The 14,953-nt window shown below is 32.9% G+C and overlaps 1 protein-coding gene across 1 annotated transcript in view; it reads right to left on the bottom strand.

The window, feature by feature from the left end:
• Positions 1 to 4,172: 4,172 nt before the first annotated feature.
• The window catches only part of LOC142323855 (U-scoloptoxin(16)-Ssd1a-like), a 32,235-nt gene continuing 21,454 nt past the window's right edge, over positions 4,173 to 14,953 (bottom strand). Inside the window, exons 2-3 of the mRNA XM_075364156.1 lie at positions 8,419 to 8,548; positions 4,173 to 4,605 (exon numbers count right to left, since the gene is read on the bottom strand). Coding sequence (XP_075220271.1) covers positions 4,488 to 4,605; positions 8,419 to 8,548 — 248 coding nt within the window. The 3' untranslated portion in view covers positions 4,173 to 4,487. The remainder of the gene's footprint in view (positions 4,606 to 8,418; positions 8,549 to 14,953) is intronic.

Here is a 14,953-nt window from a genome sequence, read left to right as displayed (position 1 = left end):
CAGTAGCATTTTCTGAGGAAATGATTTTCCTCAAAAAAACGTTTTTTATATTCTGGAGGGGAAATGTAACTACTAATCAAACTCTGGTTTGGGACTTCTCAAGTTGAGATCATCAGTATGTATGAAATCCAAGTAATTCTTTGAGTGGGAGTAGAAAGCAAGAAGCTCAAATAAGAGTAAATTAAACTAAGAAATGGGTAGATTGTTGAGGTACGGAGTAAAAATGAACAAATTTTTGGACATCAATTGTGTAATTATACAATCAAAAAATGAAAGCATACAAGATTAGGAATAATAATGAATTGGAGTATAAGAATAAAGATTATTTTATTGTAGTAGCACAGTGAGAGAGTTATTTTAGTCAGGATAAATATAAAGCACAAGAATATAACAAGGCTTATCTGCCCATCTCCAGAAGAAAATGAGATAAAAAGAATGTACATATGTGTAATAATATCGGTGATTTAATGTAAAATTAGATGACAGTTTGATTTTAATGGTAGACTGAATTTTGGCAGTAAGAGGAAGAAAAAGGAAAAGAAGTTAGTTTAGACTAGATCAGAAAAAGAGTGAGCCCACTGGGCTGGTCTATTGGTTAACTCATCATTACACATCAGCTGATTTCAAAGTTGAGAGTTCAAATCCTAGAAGGCAGTTTTATATGGATTTGAATACTATATTGTGGATGCCAGTGTTCTTTGGTGGTTGGGTTTTCAATTAACCACACATCTCAGGAACGGTCAACCTGATACTATACAAGACTACATTTCATTTACATTTATATATTAATCCTTTTATACATATAAGAGACATTCAGATTTTTTTGTTGAGAAAGCTAGTAAGTTAGCCTTTTTTAAAACCCATAAAAGAAGAAAATACACAAGGTTAAGACCAAAAGTTGCAGGAATGTGTAATGTTTTTGCAGAAACCAAAATTGTAGACTAAAATATATCCAGGGGTAGACATTGATTCTGACCACAATTTTGTTATAATGAATTGTAGGTTAATGTTTAAAAAAACTAAAGAAACAAATTACAGAGATGAGGTATAAATAGACCAAAATAGAAGTTATTAATTATTAAGTGTTTGATTAAACAGTGTGATGAAGGAGTTTACAAAATCATTGCTGCTGTTACTAAAAATGACTAAAAGAGCAGCAAATTATTGCATTGTTTAAAAACACAATAAATCAAGTGAGGAATGAAACAAATAATTTAGCCTGTATTGGAACTAAAAAGTGTCTCGTGCCAGGTAAAATTAGTACCATTCTAAAATTGTTCCTAAGAATACTTTTAATTAAAACTAAAAAAAAATATTATTAGAGATTTATGAAATAAGATTATATTGGCTGTTTTTGTTAAAGAAGTTAATAAAGTAATCTTATGTGGATATGTGCTATGTTATAACAGTGCTTTTGTAATAACATTGCTCATGTATTTACCAATTTTTCAGTATTGAAATTTAAGTAAAAAAAAAATACATATATGTTCCGCCTTAAATTCATTCTGCAACCTTTAGATAACATGATGAATCTTGTTTCACCACATAATTTTGAAGATGTGTTAATAAGATTTTAACAGATAAATTCATTTCATCTTGTCTCACTAGCAGCAAGAAATGCCTTAAAACATCACAGTATATCAAGGATACTTGTGCCTCCCTAAATATTTCTTTAATTAAAGGATAAAAATTTCTATATCCTTGTATGTAACCTTATTCTCACATCATCTGTTAACAGTTTTGAAGAACTTTTTCACAGAAAGTACAATGATATTTTTGCTAAATTTCATCTGAAGCATGTATGTACAAAAATTACAACCAAAACATTGTTATGCAACTTTTTGATAATAAAAATTCATGTTTATTAATTATCTTATAAATTCTTGTTTAAAGGAATTTATTATTCATCAAAGTATAGAAAGCTTAGTTGATGCACATGATAGGATAAATTGCTGAACTGATGACTGGCTTCTTGCTATCTACAGTCATGGTACAGGCTGTCATGGTACACTATTCCCTCCATTGTATCAGTAACTGTTCCAACACTACATCAGATACTCCAGGGAGAATTACTGTGCAGCTTTTGGAAAGCATAAACATATATATGTTTATGCTTTCTAAACTTTGATGAATGAATAATATATAAAGATATTCAGAATTTTTTATTGCTAGTTCATTATTAAGTTTAAGTTTAAGCTGCTTAATTATTGTCTTGATTTTACACCCCCTTTATAAAATTCCTTCTTTTCCTAAACAAATATAGTAGTTCTAATTGACCTGTAGCAGTGTAGACATTCTTGTATAATAAGTTCTGTGTTTCTATATCTGTTTAAAAATTCTCTCTTTGAAAATTAGACTATTTTAGTTAAAATATTTCAAAAAAAAATTCTGAAATTCTTCAGAAAGATATCAATTCAAACAAATTCGTTCTGTTGATTCTAAGCCAATATTCTATGGTTTCATGTAGTATTTGTAAAAAAATAAATATGAAATAATTAAAATATATGTAAATGTATCCAATACACTTAATGAAAGCATAGAAAAAGTGAGTACAAACTGAATTTATTAAATTAACTTTTTTCAAATTTGTTTTTTTCCAAACAAACTTGGAAATTTAATAGTAATGTTAAAAATGGTGTATAAAATTATTTTATCAGTTTTATGCATAAGTAATCAATGTTTTATGTATTATTAAAGTAAAAGACGTAATTTAAATAATTGAAACACTTGGCACATACTTTCTATATAAATAAAAATGTAAATGTTCATTTCTTCAAAATCTTAAATCTCCGAAAGTTCTTCACTGATTGCTTTGAAATTTTTACACAACATTGCATTCAAATACGTATATGTTTTTATATACCAATTAATTATATACCTAAGATGTCATACCTGTGACAGGTAAAACATGCCATTTTTTAACAACAATGCTATCTGTAGATGTAAAAGCAACACATGCTATACTAAATATTTTATGATTTCATTTCATTGTTAATATGTGTGTTTGCTATAGACTAAAAAAACTATTGGATTGATTTACATGTTGAGAAAAGGGAGAAAGGGAAAGAGGGAAAAGTTAAATTTTGTGAAGTTCTGTAATGTTCATTTTGTTAATGTTTTATCAAACTTTCAATTGTGTTCATTTAATCTATATATATATATATATATATACATAAATCTAGCAATAGTGAAGCATTGCCGGGTGGTATGCTAGTAATATAATAAAACAATTATTGTTATAATTGGTACTCATTTACCAGTGACAGTATTTACAACTTTTTTGTTGGTTTTTCTTCTATCTCTCATTTAGAATGCTTTTCTAATTACTGAGGCTGAACATGAATAAAAAATTGAAGGGTTTAATCAAAAGTAGCAATCATGTACCTCACAGTGTGATTTCAGTAAGTTAAGAAGTAAAAATATTATATATGAATTATATAAAAAAAATAATGAAATATATATGTATTATTATAATCAAATATAATTTTTTTTAAAATTGCAAAATGTAAAGCATCTTCTTATAGAGCTGGATACATTGACTAAAGTTATATTATGTAGAATGCATAAAGGCTCATATTCAGTATATTAAGATAAATTCACTATCAATTTACTAAAATATTGTTAACATTAGTATTATTACACTATTCATAATGGATGGAAACCATGCGTAACAAAAAAGAATTTCATTATCAAGGAACTGAAAAGCAATTTAGGTGTTAATTTGTACCCATCAACAGAAAATACCTTTTTTCTTTCTCAAACATTTAGTTGTAAAAGAAGTAAGGTAATCATTTGTACCATTTTTCAATTTGTGTGTACCAAAGAACTAAACATTTTTCATAAAAAAAAATGAAAATATGTATTTTTTTTTATATTGATCGTTCAAATTCTGAATATAATATTTTACAGGTAGGTGTTTTTTGAATCATCATATATATTTCAAAACCTAAGTGTAAATTTGGTTTAACATTTTTATAGCATAAGAGAAAATGTCTTTTTCTGTATCAGCCTGATGAGATCACTTTTAGATCACGAATCATAGTAGTAGATGTGTTCATCTAAAAATTTAATATTATAAAAATTTATTATTTTATTTTCTAAAAAATAAAAATCAATTTATAAAAAAATTCTTCATCAAAATGTAAAGTATAGGCCAGCAAATAAAGATAATCTGGAACATATATATTTTAATATAGATCAGCTTAAATTCAATAACAAATAATATACAACATATTAACAAATTGCATGATTAGTTTTTCAGCTCGGGAATAATATTAATCATGATATAATATTATCATCTTCCTTTTATTAATTAATTTGTTTATTGTTTTTGATTTGCCATTAGAAAGTAAGGCATTCTACAAAAAAATATTAAAAAACCTGCTTACACACACTTTTTTCAGAGTCTAAAGAATGAATGTTCTAATTTTGTAGTGTTTCTATTCAACACATTTCTATTTTCTTTAAAAAATCATTGTTTACCATGACTATAGTTTGTTTCCATCGGGGCATTTAACTTCAGGTGTACAGCAGTCTGGATATTTTTTTGTATTATCATACACTAGCTGGCATTCTGGAGGATGTTCAATTCTTACTAACCCACAGCTGTAACAAAAAAGAAACATTAATAAGAAAGCAATATGATGACCTCTTACCACGCTCTGTTTCACATCATTATATGCTATATGCATATGAAAACTCTATAGAATTTACATATATATATATATATATATATATATATTTAATTAATTTTTCATGTATAAATAACAACTAGATAGGTTTCCCCCAAATTTGAATTCTTGAATACAGAAATCCAATAATTTAATGCTTTTGGTGGTAAAAAAGTGTTAAATAAAAATAAATGATTTAATATTTGAACAAATGATATTTAAATTCAAACAATTTTTGTTGTTTACTTCTTAATTTTTTTTCAATTTAACATTTATTTAGGACTATTCCTAACCTTTTAGCAAGCACATTAAAAACATTATTATTACCAGTTGTGTACTAGCTGTACGAATCACCTAATAATTCAATGAAAATTGTTATCAAGAAATAAAAACATAACTAAAATGCCTACTTTTATAACACATATCAATAAAACATAGTGATCTATAAAAATTTGTAATTAGATAATTTAAATTTACAAGTTTACTTTGTCATAGATTAATAAGAAAATAATAATTAGAAGTGAAAAGAAATAAATTATGAATACATTGATTAAATGCTTGAATATTAATATATTTATTCTTTTGTTTGGTTACCAGAAGGATTATTCTTGTATTTTTCCAGGTTTAATAATCATGCCGGCCTCCGTGGCACGAGTGGTAGCATCTCGGCCTTTCATCCGGAGGTCCCAGGTTCAAATCCCAGTCAGGCCTGGCATCTTCACACTCTACAAAAAATTGTCATTCATCTCATCCTCTGAAGCAATACCTACCTAATGGTGGTCCCAGAGGTTAAAAAGAATGTAAGAAAGGTTTAATAATCATAATTTTGTTTTCTTAAGTCTTCACTTTGTATAAGTATATGTACAAAGATTAAAATTGTACCAATAAGAGCTGGTTTGGGACATTAATACAAACAGAAAATTTGTCTCAACAAATCTCTGGAAATACTTTCTTTTAGAGTTGGAGCTTGATTTCTGTTACCAAGGTAAATGAAGCCATATTGACTTTTAATTATAAAATATCAGTATGGTAGGACCCAAATTAAAGGGCAGATTTTATGGTTTTATATGTTTTGACTAAATAGATAAAACAAAAGATTAAATTTGTAAAATTGTATTTATTTTTACTTCAAAATTATTTATTTGTGATTAAAAGTTTTAACATACATTTATAGCAGTTGTTTGATGTGGCTGTTGTTTTTTTGTGGTACATGATGAAGTTATGCTTTTCAAGCATATCTTATAGTATTTGGACTATTTTTATTAGTTATCCAGATATGATTTTTAGTTCTTATATGCCAGTACATACAAAGTAAATACACAATTTCATCCAACCCCAAAGAAAATAGTCTGAAGGTCTGCGATAGACTATATTCACTATCTTCAAATTAACTAGCAATCATTATCAATGTCTACAAAATATATTTATTATAAAATTATTTTCAATAATTTTACACCACCACAGTCATCAGTTTCATTCATGAAATTCTTGTTTTCATCAGTGAAAAGGCTTTGATGAAATTACACTGGTGTTTACTAATCACATCTTGACATCTATCACAATTAAAAATAACAAAGAAGTATTGTGTTGAAGGCAATATTCAAGCCATGTTATTAAAAAGGCGAATGTAAATATAATGAATCGCAAAATATTTTGATGTGCACTTGTGGATCATCTTTTAGAAGTCTTTGACTTTATATTTAGGAACACAAATGCATCAGTTTATTTTTAAAAGAAACTGAAGAGAAGTTAGTTGGAGAGAATATACAAGGGCCTACTCAGAAAATAGGCCCTTGTTAGAGTTTTACTTTTTAATATTTTATAAACATGTGAAAGATAAGGGAGACTGTAAAGTTAGATAAAGAATATCCTGTTGCAAAAATTATATTACTCTCTATCAATGACTTTAAATAATACTAATTAAACGTTATGGAATTTTATTCTTTGTTATTTCAATTTTGAAATTATACCAAATATTTTAAAAATAAAACTCAAAATTCAAATTACATTTTACATTAATTTTAGCTATTTTATTAGCTACATATTATTACATGGCTAATAAAAGAATATAGAATATAATATGAACTTTAAGTTCTATTTGAAAAGTATTTGGGTATATATTTAAAATTTAAATAACAGTGAATATATAAGTAATTTCAGTATGTTTAATTAGTATTTTTACTACGTTTTCATAAATATTATTTTCATTTAGTAACTGCATAATTATCTTTCATTTATTAATTTTGTATTTTACAATGCTCTAATCAAAGTGTTGCCATGATTTTCTGTGATCCTTTGAAGTAAATGACAGAGCAATTCCTTTTGTTGATGTGGAGTAGCTATTTCCTTGTTATTAAAATTGGCACGTGTTTGAGGTGGTTGAGAACCTATTTAACAATGTATCCTAATCACCTAAAAATGGATATTGTTAGAACAATCCCACCCATGCAGGAGGTGAATAAAAGATTTTCTGGAAATTTATTCCACAAATTTGATAGTAAGTCATTTTACATTAATATTTCAAAAGCTATGCAATTTTTTCTCATTATAAGATCTCATATGATTTACATATGGTAAATGTATTAGCCATGTATATTATGTATATGTTGAAGAAGGTAAAAAAAAACAGACCTGCATGCTTAAGTGAAAATATGCCAAATCTTGCCTTGCCTTGTTTCTACAGCTAGCTGACTTGCCTTGCCCCACACTACACCAGTAGTGTGAAGTGATAAAAAAATATGTTTTATGAAAACATGTATGCGTAATTGGAAGTTGAAATATCACAACACTGAAAGAAACTGAAGAGAAGTTAGTTGGAGAGAATATACTAGAGTAAAAAATACCACAGCTTTTAGTATTTTGTACAAAATATAAACTAGTGTTTGTTATCACCTTTTTTAATGAACAAAATAAACTTTGGTGAGGCCAGTTGATTTCAAGAAGCTAATTTCTCTGGTGTACATATGGTAAAACTGTAGGGCAGAAATATTAGAACCAAATTATTGGGCTGTAAAACTGATGGAGAAGGAAACGTGCAGCAAAATTTAATTATAATAAAATAATTTTTGGTTTGAGGTTGAAGAGAATCAAGGTAAAACTGGGAACAAAGTGGTACAATAAGGAAATTGGAAAAATCTGATTCTTTTTGAAAAAAAGAAAAAGGCTAGAAATTATTTGCAGAATAGGTACAAACAATTAATAAATGACTTAAAAAAATGTAATAGAATGCAGTTTTTAAAAAGTTTTTGAGAACAAAATTAAATTTAGTCGAATTTACAGCAACCTCTGAAGAATGAATGTATTGTTGACCCTGGATCTCTTTTGATGAAAAATAGTTCATAATGAATGTCATTGGAACTGTTTCTTAACAATAGTCAGGGTAAGTTTGGTTTTGAATTGATTTCATTCTAGCCTTATAATGGGTTAAAAGTGAAAATTCTCACCTTTCCAATGAAGTTAAGCAAATCAGTTTAAGAATACATTGTTGAAACATTTTAAATCTATTGAAACTATATATTCTTGACTGTCTTGAAAGATACATAAATAAATTTCCTTCATTCCCAGTAATTAGGAGGATAATACTATATTCATCTATAAAATATTCAAGAAATAAATTCTGAACAGTTGATTAGAATAGTAAAGCCCCAATATTTAAATTATGTGTTATGACTAATCCTTAAAAAAATCTGTATTTAATCTTTTATTTTATCAAAGCCAGAGTCAACATTTTAATAACAGCATTACTTACGTATAACCTTCTAAATAAACTAAATTATCAGCACCAGCTGGGCTACATGTGAATTTTGCACAATCAGGACTAAACCATTCTTCTCCTACTGGAATATAATTCCCGTTATGCGTGCATGAACCATTTTGAGCTGAAAAAAGTTAAAAGTTTGTACTTTACTTTAAGGTGGTAAGATAATTATTTCAAATTACATTTTTGTAGAATTACATATACGCGTATTCTAATGAACTTACAAACATTGCAATTTTTACAATAATTTAACAATATTATTAATAATATTATATATTTTGCACCTTTTTATCATAAGCACAGGTCACAGTGGGTCAGCCATTCCAATACTTCGGGAGTAAGATCGTGGATGTCTTGTAGCAAGCCTCTAAAAGATGTTCTTGGACAAACCAGGGGCAGGTGGGTGATTGTTTGCTCTTCAGTTCCACATCAGTCGCATCATGAGCTTTCCTCAGCTCCCCATTTGGTCAGGTTCTTGTGCCGATATCATGATTTGTGTGCCTCCTGTTGATGTTGCACCACTGTCTACTGGGAAGAGTAAATCCTGGTACCCTCAGAGTTGGATCTGTCACAAGGTTGGAGTTAGTGATATTTTGACCTTGCCATAGTGATGTCCGGTGATCCTTTGTGTTGAAGTTGTTGACCTGATTGGCAACTGCTATAGGTGGATATCTGGACTTCAGTCTTCGGTGCTGTTTGAGATAGGTAGGACTATCAGTCTGTGTTGAGAATATGGAAAGTTGTCAAGTACTTCTCTAACGGTGTGGCGTAGTAGTGCGTCCGTGATTATAAAAGTTAGGTCAGGCCTTCCTTCATCTTGCAGAATAAAATGTGGGTTTCTGCTTAGCATCAAAGAGTAGTTTAATGTTGCTTCTCTCTGCCTAGTCTACTAGGTTTATGCCTTTTGTATTGTTGTCATTATATTCCAAAATTTGGTGGTGTGAAATAAAATCTCCTGTGTATATATAGAAGGATGATTAAAGATGGGGATTATGCTATTAGGCCATTGTGCAATTGGAGGTTTATAAATATGTAATTTCTTCGACCTTTAGTAGTACAAAAAGATCTTGTGAAGCAGATGAGTGGGTTATCGAAACATTATCAATACCTATTCTAACATATGTAGCAATTCCATATTTTGGATGATTTATTGTTGAATCAAAATTATAACCTGGTTATAGCCTTGTGATTGAATTTGACAATTGTCAGCTGTCTGTGTTTCCTGGATTGTGAAAATTTCAAATTTAAATTTAATTGCTAACTTAACTAATATATTCACTTCTACTGCAGCCTTCTATGTTAATTTGGCATACTCTTATTTTGGAGCCAATTGTCAAAACCTCCTGAGGAGGACTGTTATAGAGTTTGGTTTGCCTTTTGTTTTCATTGCAATGTTTTTACCAGGAGATCAAAAAAACAAAAAGACAGTCTGGTTGTTCTTTGTCACTGTTCATTTAGTGTTAACCAGGGACATGTGTAAAATTCTGTTTCAGACGTGAACAGCTTTACCCTCCAATAGTTTTGTATTATGTAGTAGTAGCTTGTAGTATTAATAAAAATGTATGGCAGTACTTACAAAAGAGATTACTAATCTGAGTATGCAATAATGCTTATTTATTGAGCTGTTTGGGATGTATTGTTCTACTTTGATTTAATGATAAAAAAAAAATGATTACTAATAAATCACTTACGACAGTGGCATTTATAACAGTTATAAGATTTGTTTATTTTAAATTAAATATTCATTTTCCTCAAGTGTTCCCATGAGGTTCATGTCTTTGATTGACTCAGGTATTTTATTTGTTAAATGATTTGACTGATATTTCAGATGGATGCCAGAACAAGTTGGAAAAATTGTATATAGTTTTATATGAACAAAAACAAAAAAAATTACCTTGGAAAACAGAGCTCTACTTCAGAAACAGTGTTTATAACATTATAAATTATATTAAAAACACAGTGTATTGTATGGAATTTATTATAATAAACTCCATATGAGAATTGAAGTCACAATCCCCAAGAATCTCAACATTCACCCTAAAAGCATCTAATAAAATCTACACTATAATAAGTGCCTATACACTCACTAATAATTAAAATAACTTTCCAAAAGGTTGTAAAGAAATAGAAAATTTCTGGGATGTACTCAATCGTGACTATAAATAACTTCCCCAAAAACCATGTTAAACAATTAATTGGAGACTTCAATGCTCAACTAGGCAGAGAAAGATAATACCATGACATCATCAGAAAATGACCAGCCCAAAAGAAAACAAACAAAAATGGACAGAGACTCATAGATTTTTGCAGAAATCACAACCTAATCTTGAATGAAATCCACATATTTCAAGAGGAAATCTCAAAAACTTAAAAAACCTGGAAACACCTTGACTACACTAAAGGGAAATGGCAACTAGACCATGTCTTCATAGACAAACACCACCACAAGGAGATCTACAATGTAAACACAGGCTCAGATCACTATGTAGTCAAAGTTAAAATGAAATTAATTCCCCAAAGAAAGCAACAAAACCAAGTCCCTAAAACTAAAAGAAAAATGGACTCTACCCAACTAATCATGAAAATTAGCAAAAAGTAACTGAAAAAGTAACAATCACAGATAAATCTGAAGATCTAGCCAACAACTTTAAATAAATCGCAGAAGAATTAGCCCCAATAAAATCTTGTAAAAAACATTAATTGTGGAACAAGGAATGTGATGAAAGAGTAGAAAAAGACATCAACACGGCTATTTCACCAATCCCAAAAATCATAAACATCCTTCCAAACCTAGCAAAACAAAGAAAAGAAACCACCCGAACCCTAAGGAGAATAAAAAGACAAGACCATAAAGACACACTGAAGTCAATAGAAGAAGAATTCATTAAAACACAGTTGAGAGACTAATACAAAACCTTCAAAAATCAGTTTCAAAAATATGAACTCCCTGTTCAGTCTCATTATCTCATCATTTATGATAAACAATTATATAACAGTCACCCAGTGCTGTAGAATCCCGGAGTAGGAAGCGGTTTAAATGGACAGATGAACATAATGCCTTACTTTACCGTATCTACCTAACTATAACAAAAATGGAATCAAACATGAAACCGTACAGTGTTCCCCTGCACCAAGCGATGATTGGGAAGTTCCCTGAGCAACAATGTATGTCTGTCCAAAACATCCTGATCCCTTTTTAAGTATAATAGGGTTCCTGCAGATGTAGTGGTGTTAATCCGAGCTGATGTTTCGAGGGAGTTAGGGTTGTTGTCTAGCCCATCTTCAGATGAAAGTGCAATAGAAGAAGCGATAAGAGTCAACAATCCCCTTTCCGATCAATTTGCAGAGAACGAGATGGTGGTATGGATCCGTCGGCCAGACAGCATATACCAAGGCGGCACGAGGAACATAGTGGGCCTTATTAATGAGATTCTTGAAGAAAAGTTAAGATTAGTACCCTCCATAATTGAGCTCCATGAGTTAGTGTACATCGGTGCGATCACGGCAGTCAAAGCGAATCGTCGCTCCTGCAATGCCCCAGCGTCCACCTTGGGAGGAGAAATTGTGTAGGAAAGTCGATAAGCTGAGGAAAGAGATTGGTCGTTTGTCCAGCTTCTTAACATCTGCTAACCCCTGTAGAAGGATCCAATCGGCAGCGGAGTCGATAATTCGAACGTATGAGAACCCGGAAAACACCACCGGCCATGAAGTCCTGGATTTGTTCAAGCATTGATGGTACTGTCATGTCGGCTACGGCGGTATCGGCGGAGTAACATGCGCCGGGAACATCAAACTTGCTCCGTACCAATCAAAAGGAGCTGTATAAGCAGTTGCAGGTTTCACCCCAGCAACAACCTCAGGCGAACGCGTCCCCTACAAGTGAGGAGGTCTTGGGTTATTGGGGCCCGCTTTGGTCGTGTTCCTCACAGCATAACAGTGGGGCAACGTGGATCCGTGAGGAACGAGAACGAGTTGATAGAGTCCAGACAATGGTAGATCATTTAATAACTCTAGAAGATGTACAGGAGGCGGTTAAGAAAACCCATAATTGGAAGGCGCCTGGGATAGATGGAGTGCATAACTTTTGGTACAAGCGCTTTTCTTCTGTTCACAAGCGGTCTTGCAGAATTTTACTCTGCCGTCTTGCGAGATGTAGGTCTAATGCCGACCTTTTTTACCCTATCTATCCCGAAATATGGGGGATGACCTATCTGATCCCGAAATCTTCTCCTGCGACGGCAGACTCGTCCAAGTACGACCTATTACCTGTCTCCGTTCAATATATAAGCTTTTTACTTCTGTCCTCACTCCCAAAATCAATAAGCATCTTGAGAGACATTAGATCTTAGCTGAGCAGCAGAAAGGGTGTCGTCAGGGTGGTGGGGGCTGCAAAGAGCAGCTAGTGATTGATAGCGTTATCTCTGTAACGGCAAAGAAGAGTCGGGACAGCCTATATACTGGTTATATAGACTACAGGAAGGTCTTTGACTCGGTTCCGCACTCCTGAATGATAGAGGTCTTACGTCTGTACAAAGTCGATCCCGTTGTCGTTGAGTGGCTAAGTGTCGTTATGGGTAAGTGGTGAAAAAATCTTTTGTTGACTGTTCCAGATAAGAACCCCATTAAGGTCGGAGTAACACAGATCAACCGAGGCATTTTTCAGGGCGATTCCTTGAGCGCTCTATGGTTTTGCTTAGCGTTGAACCATCGCTAAGTGCATTTGTTTAGTGGCTTCCATCTTACAGAAGTCCAAGAAGGGTTTTGCTCTTGGGCAGTGCAGTTTTAGCCACATCATGTATATGGATGATATTAAGCTTATTTCTGACATTGAAAAAGGGGTCCGGCAACTTGTCAAATTAGTCGAGAAGTTCAGTGTCGACATATGCATGAGTTTTGGTCTTGAAAAGTGTAGGGTCAATGCCATGAAGAGAGGAAAATGGTCGCAGATTGAGGCGTGTGATGTGCCGCAGATGGATGCTCCTGCACTCATGAATGCAATGCAGCGTGGTTTCCTGCAGGATATTGGAATTAGCCATAGTCGAGCGAAAGAGGCCCTTATATCTGGCTTCAAGAGTAGATTATAAGAGCCGTCATGAGTTCCCAGTTGAGTGGTTCTAATAAGGTAAAGGCCATCAACATATTTGCCGTTCCGTCGATTTCCTATAGCTTTGGCATGATAAATTGGACGCCGACAGACCTTGAAGGGCTTAATAGATTGATGCGTGTATCGTTCACGCGACACCGCTCCCATCATCCGCGCAGCTCCGTCGCGCTATTCCGTTTCACCTGTGCAGGAATAGAGGAGGAAGAGGCGTTGTGGATTTGCGGGAGGTTCATGCAAAACAGCTGTTGAATCTCTGTCAGTTCTTAGCTCCAAGGGAATATACAGTCCGACATAACAACGTGGCGAAGATGCTTCACCAGAGGCTCACTTTGGATCTAGGTATCCTTGCCGTTTCAGTCCCGTATTTTAGGTATAATACTCAGTCTGTGTTAGAAGACGATCGGTATAGACTGTACTACGATCGTGCTGTACTGACGCACAGGACAGTGGAGCATAATAGGCCAGAAATCGTTCTGACCAAGAAGCAGGAGAAGATCATCTTCCTGATTGATGTCACAATTCCATTGTCCACCTACATAGTGAGGAAGTACACCGAAAAAATAGTGAAGTATAGGGATCTTGCAGATCAAGTCAAGGAGATTTGGGACCAGGAGAGCGTAACGGTAGTCCCGGTGGTTTTGGGCACGATGGGAGAGATTCCACGTTCTCTGCATGTTTCATTAAAATCCGTTGGAGTACCAGCAAATCTGTTCCGAGCAATGCAGAAGGCTGTGTTGCTGGATACATGCCGATTGGTCCGTCGGTACGTCACAAGCTCGAGCGATAAAATAACGCCTGTTATTGAGGGGGACGATCAAGTGGAGCTGCAGGCGGGAGACGATGGCCGTTAACATCTGGCAGTTCATAAATTTTCATGTCTGGTATTTTGTCTTTCATTCATATATCTTACCCATAGTATGCAGTAGTTCATGTTCCCATATACAACGCATGTCAGAACAATAGTTATAGGTCCTGCGCCTTGCCTTTGGGCCGGGCAGATGCTTTTTACTGGGCTTGCCCAAGAGAATAATAATAGTAATAATAATGCCCTGAGGTAGTTAATCCCTACGTCCGGAACAAAAAATCTATGTTCCACGTCTAGGGCGGCAACAGCTGTACTTACGTACAATACATATAGCTGGCTAACGGGGCTCCGAGTAAATTCCTCGGATATGTTTTTCTTTTTGACCTGTTTCCATCTTCAGGTCACCAGACGGACTGGATTTATCGGCCACCTGCAGATCATGCAAAAAAACCGATTTGGAAGGTGGACTCATACCATATTTAGAGCTGGCGATGTGGCGGCCAGGATCAATGTTATTGCAGGTGTAACGGAGACCCTTCCGTTGTCCACATGTCCCCTGCGATGGCAAGCATGTAGCAATGGTGTCCATGTATGTCGGTGCATGGGAGCTCTGAAAG

This window comes from Lycorma delicatula, chromosome 1, assembly GCF_047948215.1.
Source record: "Lycorma delicatula isolate Av1 chromosome 1, ASM4794821v1, whole genome shotgun sequence".
Taxonomy (NCBI): domain Eukaryota; kingdom Metazoa; phylum Arthropoda; class Insecta; order Hemiptera; family Fulgoridae; genus Lycorma; species Lycorma delicatula.
The sequence above is the reverse complement of the archived record's forward strand: the minus strand, read 5'-3'. Positions and strand labels throughout refer to the sequence as shown.